Raw genomic sequence first — 18524 nt, forward strand, 5'->3', positions numbered from 1 at the left:
TTTCATGAAACAGTTTATGTGCCACATGCCCTGATACTTTCCAGTCTATATTAAAACAAAATGGCTGGCTGCTTAGGATCCACTACTGAGTCCTAATTTTGAGAAACGCTACTGGCTGGGAAGGCGGTAGTCCTCTGTATTCAAATGAGAGCTCCTCCACCTACGGCTGTGTGCCTGGGCTCAACTAATGAACTTTTCTAAACCTTAAGGTCCTCAGCTGTCACACAGAGACAAGCTACTTCATAGGACTTTTGTGGGATGAGATAGTAAGTGTTCATGATCACTTTTATTAGGCAGATTCTGGGTTCAAGGAAGCCTCTAAGGTTTCCAAACTGCTCAGCCCATTCATTCCATTCATTTCTATAGTGGAGCTCTCCTGGCTAAAAGCCTCCATTGTTTCCCATCACCTGTGCACACGTGGTCTACAGTTTGACCCTCTGAATGTGGCCCCTAAGGCCAGTGCAGGCTGGACCACACCTCAGCTTTGACCCCTGCCCTCACATCTCTGAATAGCCTAGTCCCCAAACTTGAGTCCCTTGATTCCGAACAATGTCCTCTGATGTGTCTTTGTCTTGAATCATACAGTCTTCTCCTTCTGAAATGCCTCTCCTTTTATTTTTACCTAAACAACACCTACACAGGTCTCAAGATCAAGCTTGAGGGTCACCTTCTGTGTATACATGCTTTCCTGGTATATTGCTTTTCCCTGCCTTTCCCCCAAATCCTGTCCTAATATTAAATGAAGAAAAAAGAGATAACTACAGGTAAGTATTTAACATCTTTGGGAAGCAGAGATTATACAGCTTCAAAATAATTTTTTTTTTTTTTTTTTTGGCTTGCAGGATCTTAGTTCCCAGATCAGGGATCAAACCGTGCCCTCGGCAGTGAAAGCGCGGAGTCCTAACCACTGGACCGCCAGGGAATTCCCCCAAAATAATATTAATAGGGACTTCCCCGGTGGCGCAGTGGTTAAGAATCTGCCTGCCAATGCCTGCCTGGTCCGGGAAGATCCCACATGCCTCAGAGCAACTAAACCCGTGAGCCACAACTACTGAGTCTGCGCTCTAGAGCCCGCAAGCCACAACTACTGAGCCCGTGTGCCACAACTAAGGAAGCCCGCATGCCTAGAGCCCGTGCTCCGCAACAAGACAAGCCACAGCAATGAGAAGCCCGCGCACCGCAACGAAGCGTAGCCCCCGCTCGCCTCAGCGAGAGAAAGCCCACGTGCAGCAAGGAAGACCCAACGCAGCCAAAAATAAATAAATTTATTAAAAAAAATAATCTTAATATAATTAAATAACCCTTATTTAATATGAGAATTTCACAACACTTCTGACATGAGTTGGGGCTCACTTACAGCCTTGCAATTTGACTCTTTCTTTTTTTTGTTCAGACACACATTGAATCTCGGATGCTTGTGTGCCTGTCTGTTTTATTTTGTTTTTTTAATTCTAGGGGATGTAGTGCTGAGACTAAGCCATGGATCAATAGGGGTGTGATGGGGGAACAGTGAATAAATTTAATCCTTCTGCAAACAAACAAATTAAATATATGAATCGCAGCTGTTGTAGGGCTGTTTGTCTTATGACATTCCTGGTGGACCTGCTCCGGATGCATTTTTAGGGAAAGAAGGCAGGACAATTTGTTAGGACTCCAGTGGAACAGCGCAACTTTCTGGCAGTTTCTCTGCTGTGCCAGGCCCTACGTAGCAGTTGTGAAACTGCCTTGAAGGAGATGGATGTAGGCCCCTCTCTCTGTGTTTTAGATCAGGATTTTTCTTGCTTAAAGCCAAAGAGAAAGGGGAAAGGGTGAAAGAGTGGCCAAGAGGGTTGGCATGGGAATTGGAACATCTCTGTCCTGATTTCTCCAACTGAAAAATAGAGGGGAAATGTTGTGAGTTCCTGACTGACCTTGGGGGAGGTAAGCGCTCTTACGTTGGAAATTCTACCGTGTTTCCATCCTAGAACCAGGAGGAAAGCTCCAGATTTCTAGCGGCCATGCTCTCTAGGTTGAAATTCAAATATCCCTGAGGCTGGCTGCCCACCCCTAAATGTCCCCTGCATATCTGAGCATCCTAGACAAGAGGGATGAAAGTGTTTCTGCTCAGATTGAAACGCAAAGCTAACCTTGGGATATAGGTCATTGGTTAGCCTCACATCCGGGAATTCCCTGGTGGTCCAGTGGTTAGGTCTCTGAACTTCCACTGCAGGGGGCACAGGTTCAATCCCTGCTTGGGGAACTAAGATCCTGCAAGCCGCGCAGCGCAGCCAAAAAAAGAAAAAAAGAAAAATAAGCACCGCGTCTGTTCCAACCCTTCCTGTATTTTCTTCCTCGGCCCCCCTTACTCTCACTCCCAACCCCCTGGCAATTAACCAGCTCTGGCAACTTCACCCACTGCTTGGTATCCCAACTCCCCACGACTGCAGTTTAAGCCCTTATCGTATAGCCAGAAACTGTTCAACTGACCTTGTTTCTACTGGAGTCCCGCTTAGATCAGCCTCACAGAGCCAGAGTGCATGCTCTAAAATGCAAAGATGCCCTTTTCACTCTTAAAAGGCTTCAAGAACGCCATGACCTTGTAGGAAAAATTCTCAGCTTCCTGGTATGGCAGGCAAGACCTTTCAGTTTCTGGTCCTGCAACCCACAGGCTCACTCTTGCACTCCTTGAGAAGCACACCTTGACCTCTCCCCTCCTCCAAGGGCTCTCAGCCAGCGGCTCCTCCTTTGTTTTCCTCTAGAACACTCTGCTTATCTCTATCATGATATGTATCTGTTCAAGTAGCTCCTTTATGAGAGACAGTAAGTGTGTTTAGTGGGAATCCAATATTTATTATATTTAACTAAACTGATTTTTGGTATTTCAGAACTTCCAATAGTGCTCAGCTTTTTCCAGCAACAGAGTCTCTGCATAATTAATTCTGTCTGGAATAATTTTCTCCCCATATTCTCCTTATTTCCTATATAGCAGCACATTTTCTAATTTCAAATTATTTATGAAGGTGACATAGCGAGTGGTTAATAGCCCAGGTACCGATGTCAGCGTGCCCAATGTCAAAAATGGGTCACTTTAAGCAATCTTCTCACTTTGTATGTGTATATGCACGTGCCTTAGTTCCTTATTTGTGAAATGGCACCAATAATCCTGGTTATGAGGCTTAAGTTAAGTGAGATAGTATGTGCTAAACAGATTTGTGCCTGGCATGTAGCTAATATTTATTGTTCTGTCCTTAAAAAAAATTTCTTGGGGGAGATTGGGATTGACATATATACACTAATATGTATAAAATAGATAACTAATAAGAACCTGCTATTCTTATTAGTAAAAAATAAAATAAAAAAATAAAATAAAATTCAAAAAAAATTTTTTAAATTATTGAATGACATTTCGCTTTAAGCTCCAAGAAGGCAGGGATGCTGATATCTTCTTCACTATTGTACCCCAGTGCCTACCCTACCGTAGCATACAGTAAGTGCAAAATAAATTCATGCCATGTGAATGACTGAATAAATGGCAATCCTTACTTCAGAGCATTCACTGAAGATAAGTAGGGAACTGTGCCTGCTTATCAGAGTGATAACAGAAGCCATATCAGTGGCCTTCTTTAATCAACCCTTAAGTTCACTTGGCTACATAACCAAGCAACTCTTTTTTTCTTTAGTTTAAATGAAACCGCTTGGGTGAAAGTTAGATGAGTGGCGTCATTCTTGGATTTTTATTAGAGGAACATGGCCTCTTACTTCCTTCCTTCAGAACTGAGAGTATCATGTCTAGGATTGATTATGAAATTGTTGGAATAAACATGCACAGGTTAAGGTGACCTTGCTCTCGAGAGAACAGAGTGAGTCTTGGGATGATGTACTATGAGAACAAAATGACAAGCGGTATCAAAATAACAAGGTGATGTAGGCAGCTCTGTAAGCAAGTTAAACTCCAACCGTGATCCTGAATTATATTTTCAGCGAAAACCTTTGCTTCTCCCTGCATAAACCACCTTATGAAATTAGTAGTATAGACAGAGGAGAGGAAAGGACAACTTTGCACTTTTTGTAGGGTAAGAAGTAAAGTTCTGAAAACGAAGGAAAGTCTAAAGTCAGCTTCCCTAGGTTATAGTTTTTTGTTTGTTTTTTGTTTTTTGTTTTTTTAAAATCACAAGACTTTCAACAAAAAGATTTTTAAAAATAAGTCAGTGGGTAAAGGGAGTGAGAATAGTTATGCTAGAAAACCTAGGTTGAGGCAAGGTACAGTGGCTGAGTGCAGCCAAGGCAGAAAGGATGGTAACAATAGGTTACCTACTTCTCATTCTCTAATGAAGACCAGACCAGGGGGTCACCAGGAGCAGAGTGTGACAAGTTCTGTTCACACCGCCAGAAGCTTATAGAAACCAATGGACCACCCTGGTGGTCCTACAGAACCTGAGCACTGCAGACCCAGGGCCAGCTCCTTTGTTTTCCAACTCTAGAACCAGTATCAGTTCTTTTGCTAACCAGTTATACATGTGTTAAACATTTCTATTTATGTCCTGTACTTGTTCCTCTGTATCTTATATTGTTTATCATATTATACAATCTTAGAGTTCAGAAGCCATGACTGTGCAAAGCTTAAGCATCGGCAGGTGGTGATGGTTTCAGGGGAGGAAGAGGAGCAAGATTCCCAGTACAGGTGTGGTTCTGGCCCACTAGACTAGGCAATCTAGCTGCTTCATCCTAGCCCCCTTCATAGGAAAGACCCTACTAGTGCAGATTCCCTCCTTAGGCAAATGATAGATGGCTTTCTCGTAGTTCTTGCTTGCCCAGGAAACATAGAATCTCTTACCCTCGCAACCCAGTACCCTTTCTTGTTTATAGTTTTGCATCTGGAAGACTCTAGCCTTTTTCTAGCTAGAAAAGCAGTTTCTAGCCCTTACTGACACAAGGAGAAAGGCGAGGGAGGATGGGAGGAGAAGAGGCGGGGCTCTAGCCGGGCGCACACTCACCACTTTTTGGTTCCCTTCATGATCGGTGAGCAGCCATTCGATGTCCAGGGTGTCTTTTTCTGGGAGCCCCAGTTGATGGTGACAGGGCAAAGTGACCTTTTCCTCTGCCACTCTCTTGATCTCAGTGTGAGTCCCCAAGGTTCCAACATAGCAGGAAACTGGAAGAGGAAAACCTCTGATGAATCACGCAGAAACTGGATGGCAACGTGCAGGAAGCAAATATTACAACTAATAGCTATTGGATGTTTCTGTGGGCAAGGGGCGAGTCAGAGTGTTGGAAGAATCCTGCACCAGAAGTGATAGAAGTCCCGGGTCTCACACTGGCTCTTCCATATTAATTGAATTCATCATATCTTCCTTAACTCCCCAAATTACACTCCAGCTAATGCCCACCTTTCCTACCTTACTGGGTTTTCAGGAACAATGAAATAACTCAGGTCAACAACAGCTTTGTCTTTTGACCTTTCTATCCTCCACTAGCAAAGGCTTCCAGAAGGACGGAACCTAAAAGGGAAGGCAGGGTTGGCCTCCTCCCAGAACAGGCTCCAGATACTGGTTCACTCCTGAGACTCTTCTTAAAGTCAGGCTGCCCTCACAGAACTCTGAGTAAGTGCAGCATCACCTCTGGGAGCAAGTGGGCTCTTACAGGCAGTCCCTGCTTCCTTTAGGGACACACATCCTCCTACCTTGCCACCCCTGCCAACTTCTATCTTTCGTTCTCTGTAGTTTCTTTCTTTTTTTTTAAATTGAGTTATAATTGATATAATATTCTATATAAGTTACAGGTGTTCAATATAGTGATTCACAATTTTTAAATGTTATACTTCATTTATAGTTATTATAAAATATTGGCTATATTCCCCACGTTGTACAGTATATCCTTGTAGCTTATTTGATACATCATGGTTTGTACCTCTTAGTCCCCTACCCTTTTCTCTGTAGTTTCGTATCATATGGCTTCAAAATATCAAGCAGCACTTTCTAGCCAAAGCAGAATTCCAAGTTACCACATTTGGATCCTGTCCCTTCATCCATCCAATATTCCTTTGGCCAATAGGAATTCAGTTCCACTTTTGCTTTTTTTAACTGTCATCTTTTTCCAGGAATGGTATGGTGTCAGCAACTTTGCATCCCAAGTTCACCTTCTCTCCCTCCTATTCATCTCTTAGTACCTGACTTTTTCTTTTTTTTTTTACTTTTTGGCTGCACCTCATGGCATGTGGGATCTTAGTTTCCCAACCAGGGATCAAACATGCGCCCCCTGCAGTGGAAGCTCGGAGTCTTAACCGCTGGACCTCCAGGGAAGTCTCTCTTAGTACATGACTATTAAATCTGCAGTATTGATGACCGATAAATTGATATGATGAAACCTCACCTGATTCTAGGTATGATGTGTCTGACATTCAAAGTGTGCTTTAGCTCTGATCCTCCTTTATCTCCTTACACAGAGATAAAGAAGTTCAGCGTCAAAAATGATCTCTTTCAAGCCATTCACAATGGAACAGAATCACACAACCTCTAAGATGGAACAGCCCCAAGTGCCAGGGCTTGTGTGAAGCCCTCTCTCTGGCAGAGAACTCACTCTGCCACTTTAGAAGGGTTTTAAGCACTAAAGACCAAGGGTCGTGACCAACAGACGCATATAAACTACCTCTCTTATTCCCCGTTCATTTCCCCAAATTGATTAGCAGCACATCTGTAGGAAGGAGAAGGGCCTGTCTTCTTGCCTGCAGGGAAATGAAACAAGGAAGAAGGGCGCAGAGGAGACTGTGGTTCTCGCTCAGGGGGGCTGATGGGCTGAAATGCAAGGGGCCTCGGAGGTAGACCCCAAGAGAAGCAGCGGGTGGATCCCCAAGCTCCATGGCCAAGAAAGGAGACTACAGAAATCTGCTGAGCATAAGAAGGGGCCTCAGAACCAAAAGACAAGCCCCTCGTGGGGTCTAACTGACATTCTCAAGAAGGTTTCTGTTGTTTCAGTTTAGAACGTGACACTGCAGTGGGCGTGGCCGCCATGTAGTGAGCACTTCCAATGGTGTGGCTCTACACTGAGCAGCCACTTTATAAAGAAAGGGTTATTATCCAAAATTACTGAGGCAATGTACAGAGGGGGTTAGCAACTTGCCCAGTATCATACAGCTAGTGCAATGTGGCAGTGCTGGGCTCCACCCAGATGTGTCTCACTGCGAAGCTCACACTGACAACCATGCTATGCTGCACGTGCCCTTTGTTTTTTGTTTTTGTTTTTGTTTTTGTTTTTTACAGCTTGTTGGTATTTTAATCATCAACATCTGAGTGCTTTATTTGGTCTCTACACAGGTGACCATTTGTGTCTGATCTCTACACAAATGACCATTTCTCCAGTGCTTTTTCTGGAGAGACAACAGAGACAGCAAGGTCTCAGTTACCTGGTAGACACAGGGCAGTACTTGATGAACTGCTGGAAGAACCCTCCAGGACTTCTTCATCCTCCTCTGGCTGATTTTCATTCTTTTTTTTATTCTGCTGGTGGTAGAAGACTAGTATCATGGACTTCTTCCCTTTCTTACATTTTTCCACACTCTGCCAAAGGGTTGATTTTACCTTCATGACCGTCTTCCGTACCTTCTCACTTTCATAGTCCTGAAGTTGATAAGGGGCCTTCCTCTTCTTCTTCCCTTTGACGCTTGGTGTTTGTTGTTTCGAACTCATGGTGTGTATCTCTGAATCCGAATTAGGCTCCTGTGGTTTCTCAGTTACCTCTGCCATGTTGTAGCAACAGTGTGATCTCGTGCCCTTTGTTTTATGTGGCTTCCTGGATGTCTGGTTCTCCCGTTAGCCTCTAAGCTCCTTGAGATCAAGTTCTGTTCACCACTGCATGCCCGGAGCACTCAGCCTGGGTCTCACACACTGCAGGTGCTCAATAAATATGTGTTGGATGGATTTGAATCTAACCCACACAATGATTTTACCAATGAGCAACCTGAGGTCTGGGAATAAAGGAGTCGGCCCAAGGTCCTACTGAGAGGGAAACCACTGACCAAAACTGCCCTTCCTGGTCAGGCACGACAGTAACCACTTGCATGAGTTATCTTACAACAGGAGGTGCTGGTAAGGAACTCAGAACTGACAAGCTACCACCAACCAGAAGAATTCAGGAAAGGTCAAAAGGAGAGAGGAGATGCCAGTCCGTATGTCCTACCAACCTCCCAGAATCCTTCTCGCTGGAATCCATCTTGGCTGAGTGATGCACATGTCACCAGGAAGGACCCTGAGTCAGAATGATTGGCCAGAGACAACCCGGAAACTAAAACCCGAGACTGCGAGCCACGTGGCAGAGCAGTCCTCCTGGGTTCCCTTACCCTGCTGCTCTCCGCCCGGGGACCCCTTCCCCATAAAGTCTCTTGCTTTGTCAGCACGTGTGTCTCCTCAGACAATTCATTTCCTAGGGTTAGACAACAGCCCACTCTCGGGCCCTGGAAGGGGTCCCCCTTCCTGCAACACTACAACTCATTTAGTGGCAGAAATAACCCATATAAAACCCACCCTCCCTCAGTCCCCATAAAGCAGAGGCGGTTTGCACTGAACTAAGCTAAGCTTGTAAGGAGGAGCTCTGGCTTCCATCCCTGATCATTCCACTGGACACGACAATGTTCAAATGAAGCACCCCTGGCAAAGCTAGAGAACCCAGTACCAATTTGGTGCATACAGTAGGCACTCTATACATTGAATAAATAAATGCAAAGAATCAGCTATGAAAGTTGCCGATTTGAGCCACTAGAGGGAATCAAAGGCTCAGATTTGGTTGCTGTCCCACAAGGAAAGGAACAGAGTGGTGGGTGGTGTGCTTTGCCAGAGCACCAATTTCTATTTATACCACACCCAGAATTAAACACAGCAATGCGGGGACTGGCCACTCAGTGAATACAAGCGGCTTTACCAAGGCAGGGAGCCTCAAGATCAGGGTGCATTGCACTTTTAGTCTTCCCTGAACCTCGGTTCCCCAGGACCCCTGCAGATTTCTCAGGTCCTTCTGTGCTTTTTAACCCACACTCATGTTCTACAGTCTACACGGACAGGGGCCTGGGCTCTGATTACCACCCCCAGGCTCGGCAATGCTCATGGGGGCTGCCGAGCACGCCTGCCGCCTGGCCGGTGAGCAGGACGGAGCAATCCCAACACCCCAGGGCCAGCCTTGGGTTCCCTGGACACTGAACGGTTTGTCTTCATTGAGAAAGACCTTAGGGGGTCATCAAAATTTAACTGCAGCTTGGAGATTTGAAGCGTCAAGTCACAAAGCTGGTTGGTGGCAGAACTGCAAGTAAGGGAATTATCTCTATTGTGTGACTGGGACTTGTGGCGTTTGATGGTGGGGACAGGTGCTGGAAGGCGGCAGTGGTAAGGACCCCCTCCATGTGCAAATGCAGTCATGGACGCCGCGGCCGCTCCCTAAGCTGAAGCCTTTGCCTACAGCTCCAGCACTTAACAAAGGACCCCTGTGAGCTTGGGAGAATTACCCTCTCTGAGCCTTAGTGTTCTCATCTGCAAAATGGGAATTAAACTAGACGCTGAGGTAAAGCACCTGGTGATGGCACATAGGGGTCTCCCCCTAAAATGTTCTTCTCTAGTACAGAAAGGAGCTTTTCCTCAGATGCCTGCTGCCTACATTCGTTAAAATTAGTTTAAGGTTTTATTCTCTAAAGGGCATTTATATTTATTAAAGATTCTCTTGAACCTTCAAGACCTCCTTCAAAGAGAAGGGGCAGGGGTAACTTTTTTTTTTTCAACATGAATATTTGTATATAACTGAGGGAAAATAAGCCACATACTTTGGAGATGAATCCACTGAGGAGATGAGTCAGTTTTTAAAAGGCGATTTCTATAACCAATTGACTATTCACATTAAAACACTCATAGTTGGGACTTCCCTGGTGGCACAGTGGTTGAGAGTCCGCCTGCCATGCAGGAGACATGGGTTCGAGCCCTGGTCCGCGAGGATCCCGCGTGCCGCGGAGCGGCTGTGCCCGTGCGCCACAACTGCTGAGGCCCGTGCGCCACAACTGCTGAGGCCCGTGCGCCTGGAGCTCGTGCTCTGCAGCGGGGGAAGCCACCGCAGTGAGAGGCCTGTGCACCGCACCGCGGCGAGGAGTGGCCCCCCCTCGCCGCAGCTGGAGGGGGCCCAAGCGCAGCAGCGAGGACCCAATGCAGCCGGAGATAAAAAAATAAGTAATTTATTAAAAAAAAAAGAAACACTCATAGATGACTATTCTACTCACATAAAACATTCACTCTCAAATCGCCTTTCTAAAAATGTTATGTATGAAGAGCTGGCATTGATTCAGTGGTCAGGTAGACGCCTTGGACGACCCTTTCAAGGAAGCTTACTTAGTCCAAGTAAGTGAAGCCTATAGTCTTCAAGCCCTGACAAAAACACTGTTTCCCTCATATACTGAGGCCCTATTTCTGAATCAGACTGTATGGGTTCGAGAGATGTGGCAGGAGTGAGAACCCTGGCTGAATTTTCTCAGATGGCTCCCCTAGGGCTGCCGGTGGCCCATCTTGCTTTCACGGATGCAAAAAGACAAATGGCCAGGGGTAAGTTTTAATAGAAACCAGGATGCTGCATATAAAATATCTATTTCTCTTTTCTTTCCCTAACAGAGAAATTTTCTACTTCTCAAATACTTACTGAATGCCTACGGGGTACAAGTTGCCCAGGGCCCGCTTGCTACTCTCTCCAAAGAATGGATCCTCTATGCCGCCCTCATCAACACAGGTCATGCACACTATTTACTGTATAGCAGGGCACCTGCTAACAGGCGATGGAGGGGTGCAAGCACCCCCTTCCACTCGGTGATTACACTCTTTTCAATGGACCCGTGCTCTTACCTGAAGGGGAGGAGAATTTTCTTGTGTTTTGCTTTACATGGAATATTTGAGAAAGCCTCAAGAAAATCAAAATCATCGAATGTCATTTAGAAAAATGAAAAGGATTTTGGAAATTTAAAAATAGACTTCTCTTAATTTATAGATCAAGAAATCGAGGCTTAGAGAGAAGTGACTCACCCAAATGCCTCCTGATTTCTAAGACTAATATATATATATTTTTATATATATTATATATATATAAATTCTGTAGGGGTGTGTGTGTGTGTGTGTGAGGGCATGTACCTTCCAGACTGTTTCTGGAACACTGTATGCAATTCAAGGTACAGCAGGATGCAATAGAAGGAGCATGAGTTTGGAGTCAGACAGATGTGGACTTAACTGGTCCTAAGACCAATTAATTCCCTGACCGCTCTGAGTCTTTTTCCTTCTCTGTAAAATGAGCATAAAAACATCAACCATGAAAGGTGATTTTAAGGGTTACATTTGATGTATGTAAAGTGTCTGGCACTGGCACATGGTATACAGTACATACTCAACAAATGTTCATTGTTATTATTAATAGTTGTACACGTCATGCTTTGAAAGACAAGGAAAACCAGAAAAACATGTTGAGGAAGTGAAGAAGAATTGTAAGGAGTCTGAAAGTCATTTTGCTAGATAACTCTTAATATTTGGCCATATTTGCTCTCTCTCTCTCCATATATATATATGTATCTGTATATATATGTATGCATATGTATACGTATATATACGTACATATATGTATGTATACATGTATATTTTGCTGCATATTTTTGCTGCTATGTTTCAACATCTTGATCACACCTAGGCAAAGTGATCATATTGTATGGAAGATCAATCATTTCCGACACGAGTGGTTAAGAAAGACGCCAAAGAGTAAGTGGGATTAAGCTGTTTCTGGAGACAACAGGCTTTTCCTGCACAGACCCCAGGGAAGGCAGAGAACATTCCTGGTGGAGGAGCAGCTTGAGCAGAGGCAGCCTCTCTCCTCTAGTCTGCCTCTCAGGCGCCCTTGCTGTGAACCAGGCAAGTTTCTCTTCTCTCTATTTTGCTTTCCCAGGCCAAACCCAGCATCCCTCCAGCCAGCTGCCTTTATGAGGTGTTTGGAAAAGGAAAACCAATTCACTCTGAGCTGCTAGATTCATCCCAATGTCTTCTCAGAGACAAACGTATACTTGATATTTAGAGAAAGCCTGGAGCTGAAGGAACGCAGCTGTGGTTATCAGTGGAATTTCAGGCATCTGGGAATCAGTGTGGTGCCTTGTTATCTTTTTCCCCCAGGAGGTGAGCATTTGTTCCTGTAGTCCTAAAATTAATGATGTGGGTGCAAGGACCAAGATGGCAGCCTTCGGCTTCAGTGTCGGGGTGGGAGGTGGGAGTGTATAGAGCTTCCTCTGGCTTCCCAGTCTGGGGGTTGGTTTTAGAGGAGGAGAAGGAAGTGGGGAGGAAGATGGAGTAAAGGAGGAGGGAGGAAGGGAAGGAGCAGGGCTAGATGTAGGGGGAAAGGGAGAGCCTTATGCTGATAGAAGATAGTTGAATTTTCCAGACTAAACACAGGCTGATTAAAAATTATCAACTCATGGGCTTCCCTGGTGGCGCGGTGGTTAAGAATCTGCCTGCCAATGCAGGGGACACGGGTTTGAGCCCTGGTCCAGGAAGATCCCACATGCCGTGGAGCAACTAAGCCCGTGCGCCACAACTACTGAGCCTGTGCTCTAGAGCCCGCGAGCCACAACTACTGAGCCCGCATGCCACAACTACTGAAGCCCACGCGCCTAGAGTCCGTGCTCTGCAACAAGAGAAACCACTGCAATGAGAAGCCCGCGCACTGCAAAGAAGAGTAGCCTCCGCTCACTGCAACTAGAGAAAGCCCACACACAGCAACGAAGACCTAATGCAGCCAAAAATAAATTAATTAATTAAAAAAAAATTATCAACTCACCTTCCTTCCCCTCTGTGAAAAACTTTCTCAATATGTACTTTGTGTGTATTTATCCACATTAAAAAATTGTATGGAGCTCTTCACCTATCAGGTATAAAGGGAACACATAAGATGATAACAGTTTCTCCCCCCTCCTCAAACCATTTGAAAGCTAATGATTAATAATACTTCACATTTATTTAGCAATTAACAATTAACTCAGCCTATTCAAATGCATTATCTCACGTGGCCCTATGAGCACATGATGAGCTCATGTTATCACCTCTGTTTCAGAGAAGAGAAAACAGAGGACCACACAGCTGAGGCCACACGGCTGATGGGTGGCACTGTGGGGACATGGGCCCACCTCCAGTGTTTATTCTAATCTCTTTCCTACACCAGAGGTCATTGCCTTTGCCTTGAAATTGGTTGGAAACACAGAGGTCATGCTTATTAAATATGGGTGGCACAGAGCTAGGTAGCTGAGCTAATCTGAGTGAACACATTTAAGATATATAATCATCTTGCTAGCTGGGATTCTGAGCCAAAGGCTAGATGAAATTTAATAGAGACAATTGTTAGAAGTTATAGCTAGGCACAAGTACAGGGTGGGAAAGACCTGGAGAACCTGGGGGGCTACGAGATTTACACTGACCAGTAGTATGATATAACTGCTGAAAAAGCCCATGGAGTTTGGGTTGCAAAACCTCTTTGAGGAATAACCGCTTCATTGTCCTCTATCCTAGACAAATGAGCACATCCAGAACACCTGTGTTCAGTTCTTGAAGCTGCACATGAGAGGGACATTGACAAAAAAGTTGGCATCCAGGGTTGTAACTGGGAGATGATGGGATCTAAAAACATGTCATATGAGGAATAGTTGACACAATTATTGGTGAAAAGGTAGCAAGACAGAAGACTAAGGGGCAACATGGTAGTTCCTTTCCAACATTTAAAAGCCTACAAAACAAGTAATAGGCTTATTGAGTGTTGTTCCAGAGAATAGAATTAGGTCCAGATGGTGTAATAGATTCAACCATAAAAGGATAAACTGGGAGATCTCCAACACCTCTTTCCAGTTCTGAAATGATATGATTCTCTTACAAAGGATCTATTCCATTTGGGCTTAATATTTTTTTAATTGAATTATAGTTGAATTACAATGTTGTGTTAATTATTGCTGTCCAGCAAAGCGACTCAGTTATACATATATATATTCTTTTTCATATTCTTGTCCATTATTGTTTATCACAGGATATTGAATATAGTGCCCTGTGCTATACAGTAGGACCTTGTTGTTTATCCACATTTGGGCTTAATATGTTGATAGACTTTCTAACAGTCCCTGCCTGATCGGCGAATGCACTGAATCATTTAGTGAATTTTCCATTCCTGGAGTCACTCAAGTGGGGTTATGTCAGGGGCTGTGAAAGGGACCCTTATGTGTGGATGTTAAACTCAATATTTCATGTCCTTCCTAACATTCTATTAAATATTTTTCCAATGCTTGATATAGTCAAGGCACGGTCCTCGTATACAAAGTGTAAGATACAGATGTATACTATTAGCTGTCAGTGTATTTTGTCATCATCTATCAGCTCTTACACAATTTATACAAATAGTCTAGTTTTGTTCCATTGTAACATTACTTTTCAAGATCACTGACAGGCTCTTTGATAGAACTAAAAGGAACTGGCCCCAAGCAACTGTAGCATTTCTTTCCTATCTGTGGATATTTTAATCCACAAGGGGGCAGAATTTGCTTAGCGAGATTAGCCGAGCCTCACCTTACATTTTTATAACAGTAAAAAGGATTAAAATTGACAAAGAATTATAGACGACCTTGGATTTAAGTTTGAAAAGCACTTTTTTGCTATTTGTGGTTATATGCTAAATTTCAAACTGTATGCATTTAGTTTCCAAGGGCCATGGAAAAAACGGAAATCTTAGAAAATATGATCAGGCATTTGAGAAAAACGTTGTTAAAGAAATAGAAACACACACTTTTAAAAAATAACTTAAGGTCACTGGTTTAACTTTTTCCAACTGAAATAGGTGTTTACTTTGTCTAAGACCAAAAAAACTTATTTTCATTGCAGAACTTCTTATGAAGCAAATCAATTACTCAGGTATTGTGAAGTATCATCTTCAGAGAGTCAATAAGGAAAGGCAAAGAGGGAAGGAACAAAAATCCATCTCAGGTGGCTTAGAGGGGAGGAATCAGCAGAAGAACCCTGGTCCTTTAAATCTTAATGTTTAGCCTTTGTTTTAGGTTGGTAATTTACTGAATTTACAAAATTTACAAAATTTTGTAATTTACAAAACCCTAGAATGCTCTGGTTCTCTGTAATCTAGAATCTCAAGCTTGGGAAGGCCCAGAAGGTCATCTTGGTCATTATCCTGCCTTCAGGTCAATTTCACATTTAAAACTAATCTGCTAAAACATGAAATTGTTCATAGTCTCTCATTATCACTGAGAATCTGAAATCACAGCAAAACTTTTATAAGTTCTTGACAGGTCTGTTAGTATCAAATTGTTTATTATTGTATATCATAAGATATTCAGGAATACTGATTTCTATAGCATTTCCTTAAACATCTTATCCACCATGCTTCAGATTCTGGGTGCCACAAACTAACGGGAACATTGACAAAATAGTTGGCAGCCAGAGCTGGGTAACCAGGAGTGCACAGTTGTTCAAGGAATATGAGTAGTCCTCCTGTTACCACCCTAGATGGTGCCGGGCTACAGAGATGAATGACATTGTCTTTTGTCTATGAAGACGTCCCAATAATAGAGAAACAAAAGAGGCACCCAACAAACCCAGTTCAAGGCACTGTGTGTGATATGAATGTGAGGGTCAGAACGTGCTCTAGGGTTTAGAAGAGGAAGATCACCAAGGCGATCAGGGATGGCTTCATACAAAAGGAAGTATTCAACCTGGGCCTGAAGAATAGGTTGGACTTTTAGCAGCTCTAATTCATAGGTGATGACATTCCAAAGACTGGGAATGGCGGCCTGACTGCTTAGGAAATGAGTTGTCAAGCTGACTTCAGTGTTTGGCAGATTAGAACATCACTGTGGACCCTCGATCCTGGTGAGGTCTCAGAGACTGGTCCGTAGTATCACAAAATCAGCATGTAAGCTCTACCCACCACTGTCCTACACCTGGGGGTTGGCCATCTGGGAGTAATGGTTTACCCTGATTTCTCCAGGACTAATTGTCAGGGGAAGGCTACCAATCTAGTCTACAGGGATCACTCTGCTACTAGAAAATACACGTTATCCCTCAGAATTCTGTTCTCAGTAGTATGATTGTACATGTCCCATGCCTGTGTTCATGTCCACATATGCAGCACCCCCCCCCACACACACACACACACCTGTCTAGAGACCCCTACCTACAAGCATGCCCGTGTCAGTATGCAGATCAGACAAGAATGTATGCCTTTGATGCTGAGATTCCAAGAGCTAACCTGTTTCATTGACATGCCTATTTATAGCCTCTATCGCATTCCAAATGCTAAGTCGCTTTCTAAATCTAAATCTTTTATTACCTTCAGCAGAGATTTGACCAGAGGGAGGAAATTAAAAATAGACATAGACTGGCTACTGAGAGAGCAGTAGTCAATTTTTAGGGAGTCACAGCAATGGAGACTTAAGATTATGCTTATAATTAAAATCTAATGATAAGTTAAAGCCTCATTTCAGCCTTTAACTTTATCCTTCCTCCTCCACCTTCCCATCAAAGCTAATTACAAAGAGAAGATGCCTGGTCTGAACTTCATCTGTTTCCCTCTCCATCACCCACTCTAGGGACAGACAGAAGAGCCAAGAAACAAAATGATAGTACAAATTGGTCACCCAATATATTTTTTAAAAACTCCCTATGGAAATATTTATCAATAATAGCTAACAATTTTTGAATGTTCATCTTGTGCAAAGCATTGCACTACTCTATTTATATTTATTTTGGTTTTTTTTTTGGCTGCGTTGAGTCTTCGTTGCTGCGCGCGGGCTTTCTCTAGTTGCAGCGAGCGAGGGCTTCTCTTCATTGCAGTGCACGGGCTTCTCATTGCGGTGGCTTCTCTTGTTGCGGAGCACAGGCTCTAGGTGCACGGGCTTCAGTAGTTGTGGCACGTGGGCTCAGTAGTTGTGGCTCGCGGGCTCTAGAGTGCAGGCTCAGTAGCTGTGGTGCATGGGCTTAGTTGCTCCGCGGCATGTGGGATCTTCCTGGACCAGGGCTTGAACCCGTGTTCCCTGCATTGGCAGGTGGATTCTTAACCACTGCACCACCAGGGAAGTCCTCAATTTATATTTATTTCCATTTTTAATCTTCTCAGCAATCCTGTGAGGTAAGCACTAGTATTATTCTCATTCTATAGACAAAGATGCTGAGACACAGAGAGATTAATTTGCCCAGATCACACAGTTAGTAAGGAGTAGAGCCATGATTCTAATCCAGGCATTTTATCTGTAACACCCATACTCTTAACAGTGTATTATACTGCCTGTCAGTATATATATATATTTAACAAACATTTTATTGCTCTAGAGTTCTGCTGGGATTCTTGTGAATTCCTGCAGACCTTCTCATCATCTTCTTTTCTATTCTTGGTCATATACAGAGATGCTTCTCAATCTTTCTCTTTTATGCTCCCATTTTTACATATATATCAACTCACACTCTTCTTTACTACTGTTTGGAATAGATTAAATACTGTGATTAAACAATGGCCTTTTAGAGCAGGCCTTTAAAAACTAGACAAGAGGAATGTACTGCTGACCCAAAGAAGGTAGACACAAAAGAGTACACGCTACGTGCTTCTGTTTATACAAGGTACAGAAACAGAAAATTCATCTATTCTGTTAGAAGTCCAGATGGTGGTTACCCTTGGAAGAAGGAGGAATGGGTTGATGGGAATATGGGGAGGCATCCAAGGGGCTGACTAAGTTCTATTTCTAGATTTGGGTGCTTGTTACTTAGGAGTGTTCATTTGTGAAATTCATCAAACTGTACACTTATGATTGTGCATTTTAGGTGTGTATCTTATACTTCTTTACTAATTACCTCTTTCTGCATAACAAATCATTCCAAAACTTAGCAGCTTAAAACAACAAACATATTTCATAGTTTCTGTGGGTCAGGAGTCTGGGCACAGCTCAGCTGGGTAGCTTTGGTTTAGGGTCTCCCATGAGGTGCAGTAAAACTGTTGGCTGGGGCTGTGGTCTCATCTGAAGGTTTGACTGAGGTAGGGAGACTCCATTTCTAAGCTTACACACGTGGCTGTTGGAAGGTCTCAATCCCTCACTACCCGTGCCTCTCCAAAGGGCTGCCTCACCCCAAGGCAGCTGGCTTCCCCCAGGGTAAGTGACCCAAAAGAAAGCACAAGAAAGTGTCGAAGATGGAAACTCAGAGGAGACACCTGTTGCCATATTCTATTGATATTTGTTATAAGTGATTACATTATTCCTGCCCACAATCAAGCAGAAGGAATACTAGGAGGGAGGAATTCTGGAGACAATCTTAGAGGCTGCCTACCACATCCTTTAATAAATGTTTAAAAAATTATGCATTAGCTTCCTCTACCTCCCCACTCACAATGATAATCACTGTCTCACAGAATTAAAAATGCTTTAACTATTCACAAGTTTTTTGGTAACCACAACAGCCCTAGGAGTGGGTTATGACATGAATTCTTTATTCTGTTTTATAAAAATGTAACGATAAGCTTGATATTAC

At 43.6% G+C, this 18524-nt stretch overlaps 1 protein-coding gene across 1 annotated transcript in view; it reads right to left on the reverse strand.

Moving 5' to 3' along the window:
* CLMP (CXADR like cell adhesion molecule) overlaps positions 1–18524 on the reverse strand; it is a 94124-nt gene that overhangs the window by 16234 nt on the left and 59366 nt on the right. Inside the window, exon 3 of the mRNA XM_082339834.1 lies at positions 4974–5131. Coding sequence (XP_082195960.1) covers positions 4974–5131 — 158 coding nt within the window. The remainder of the gene's footprint in view (positions 1–4973; positions 5132–18524) is intronic.

Source organism: Balaenoptera borealis (genome assembly GCF_965194805.1).
Source record: "Balaenoptera borealis genome assembly, chromosome: 11".
Lineage (NCBI taxonomy): Eukaryota > Metazoa > Chordata > Mammalia > Artiodactyla > Balaenopteridae > Balaenoptera > Balaenoptera borealis.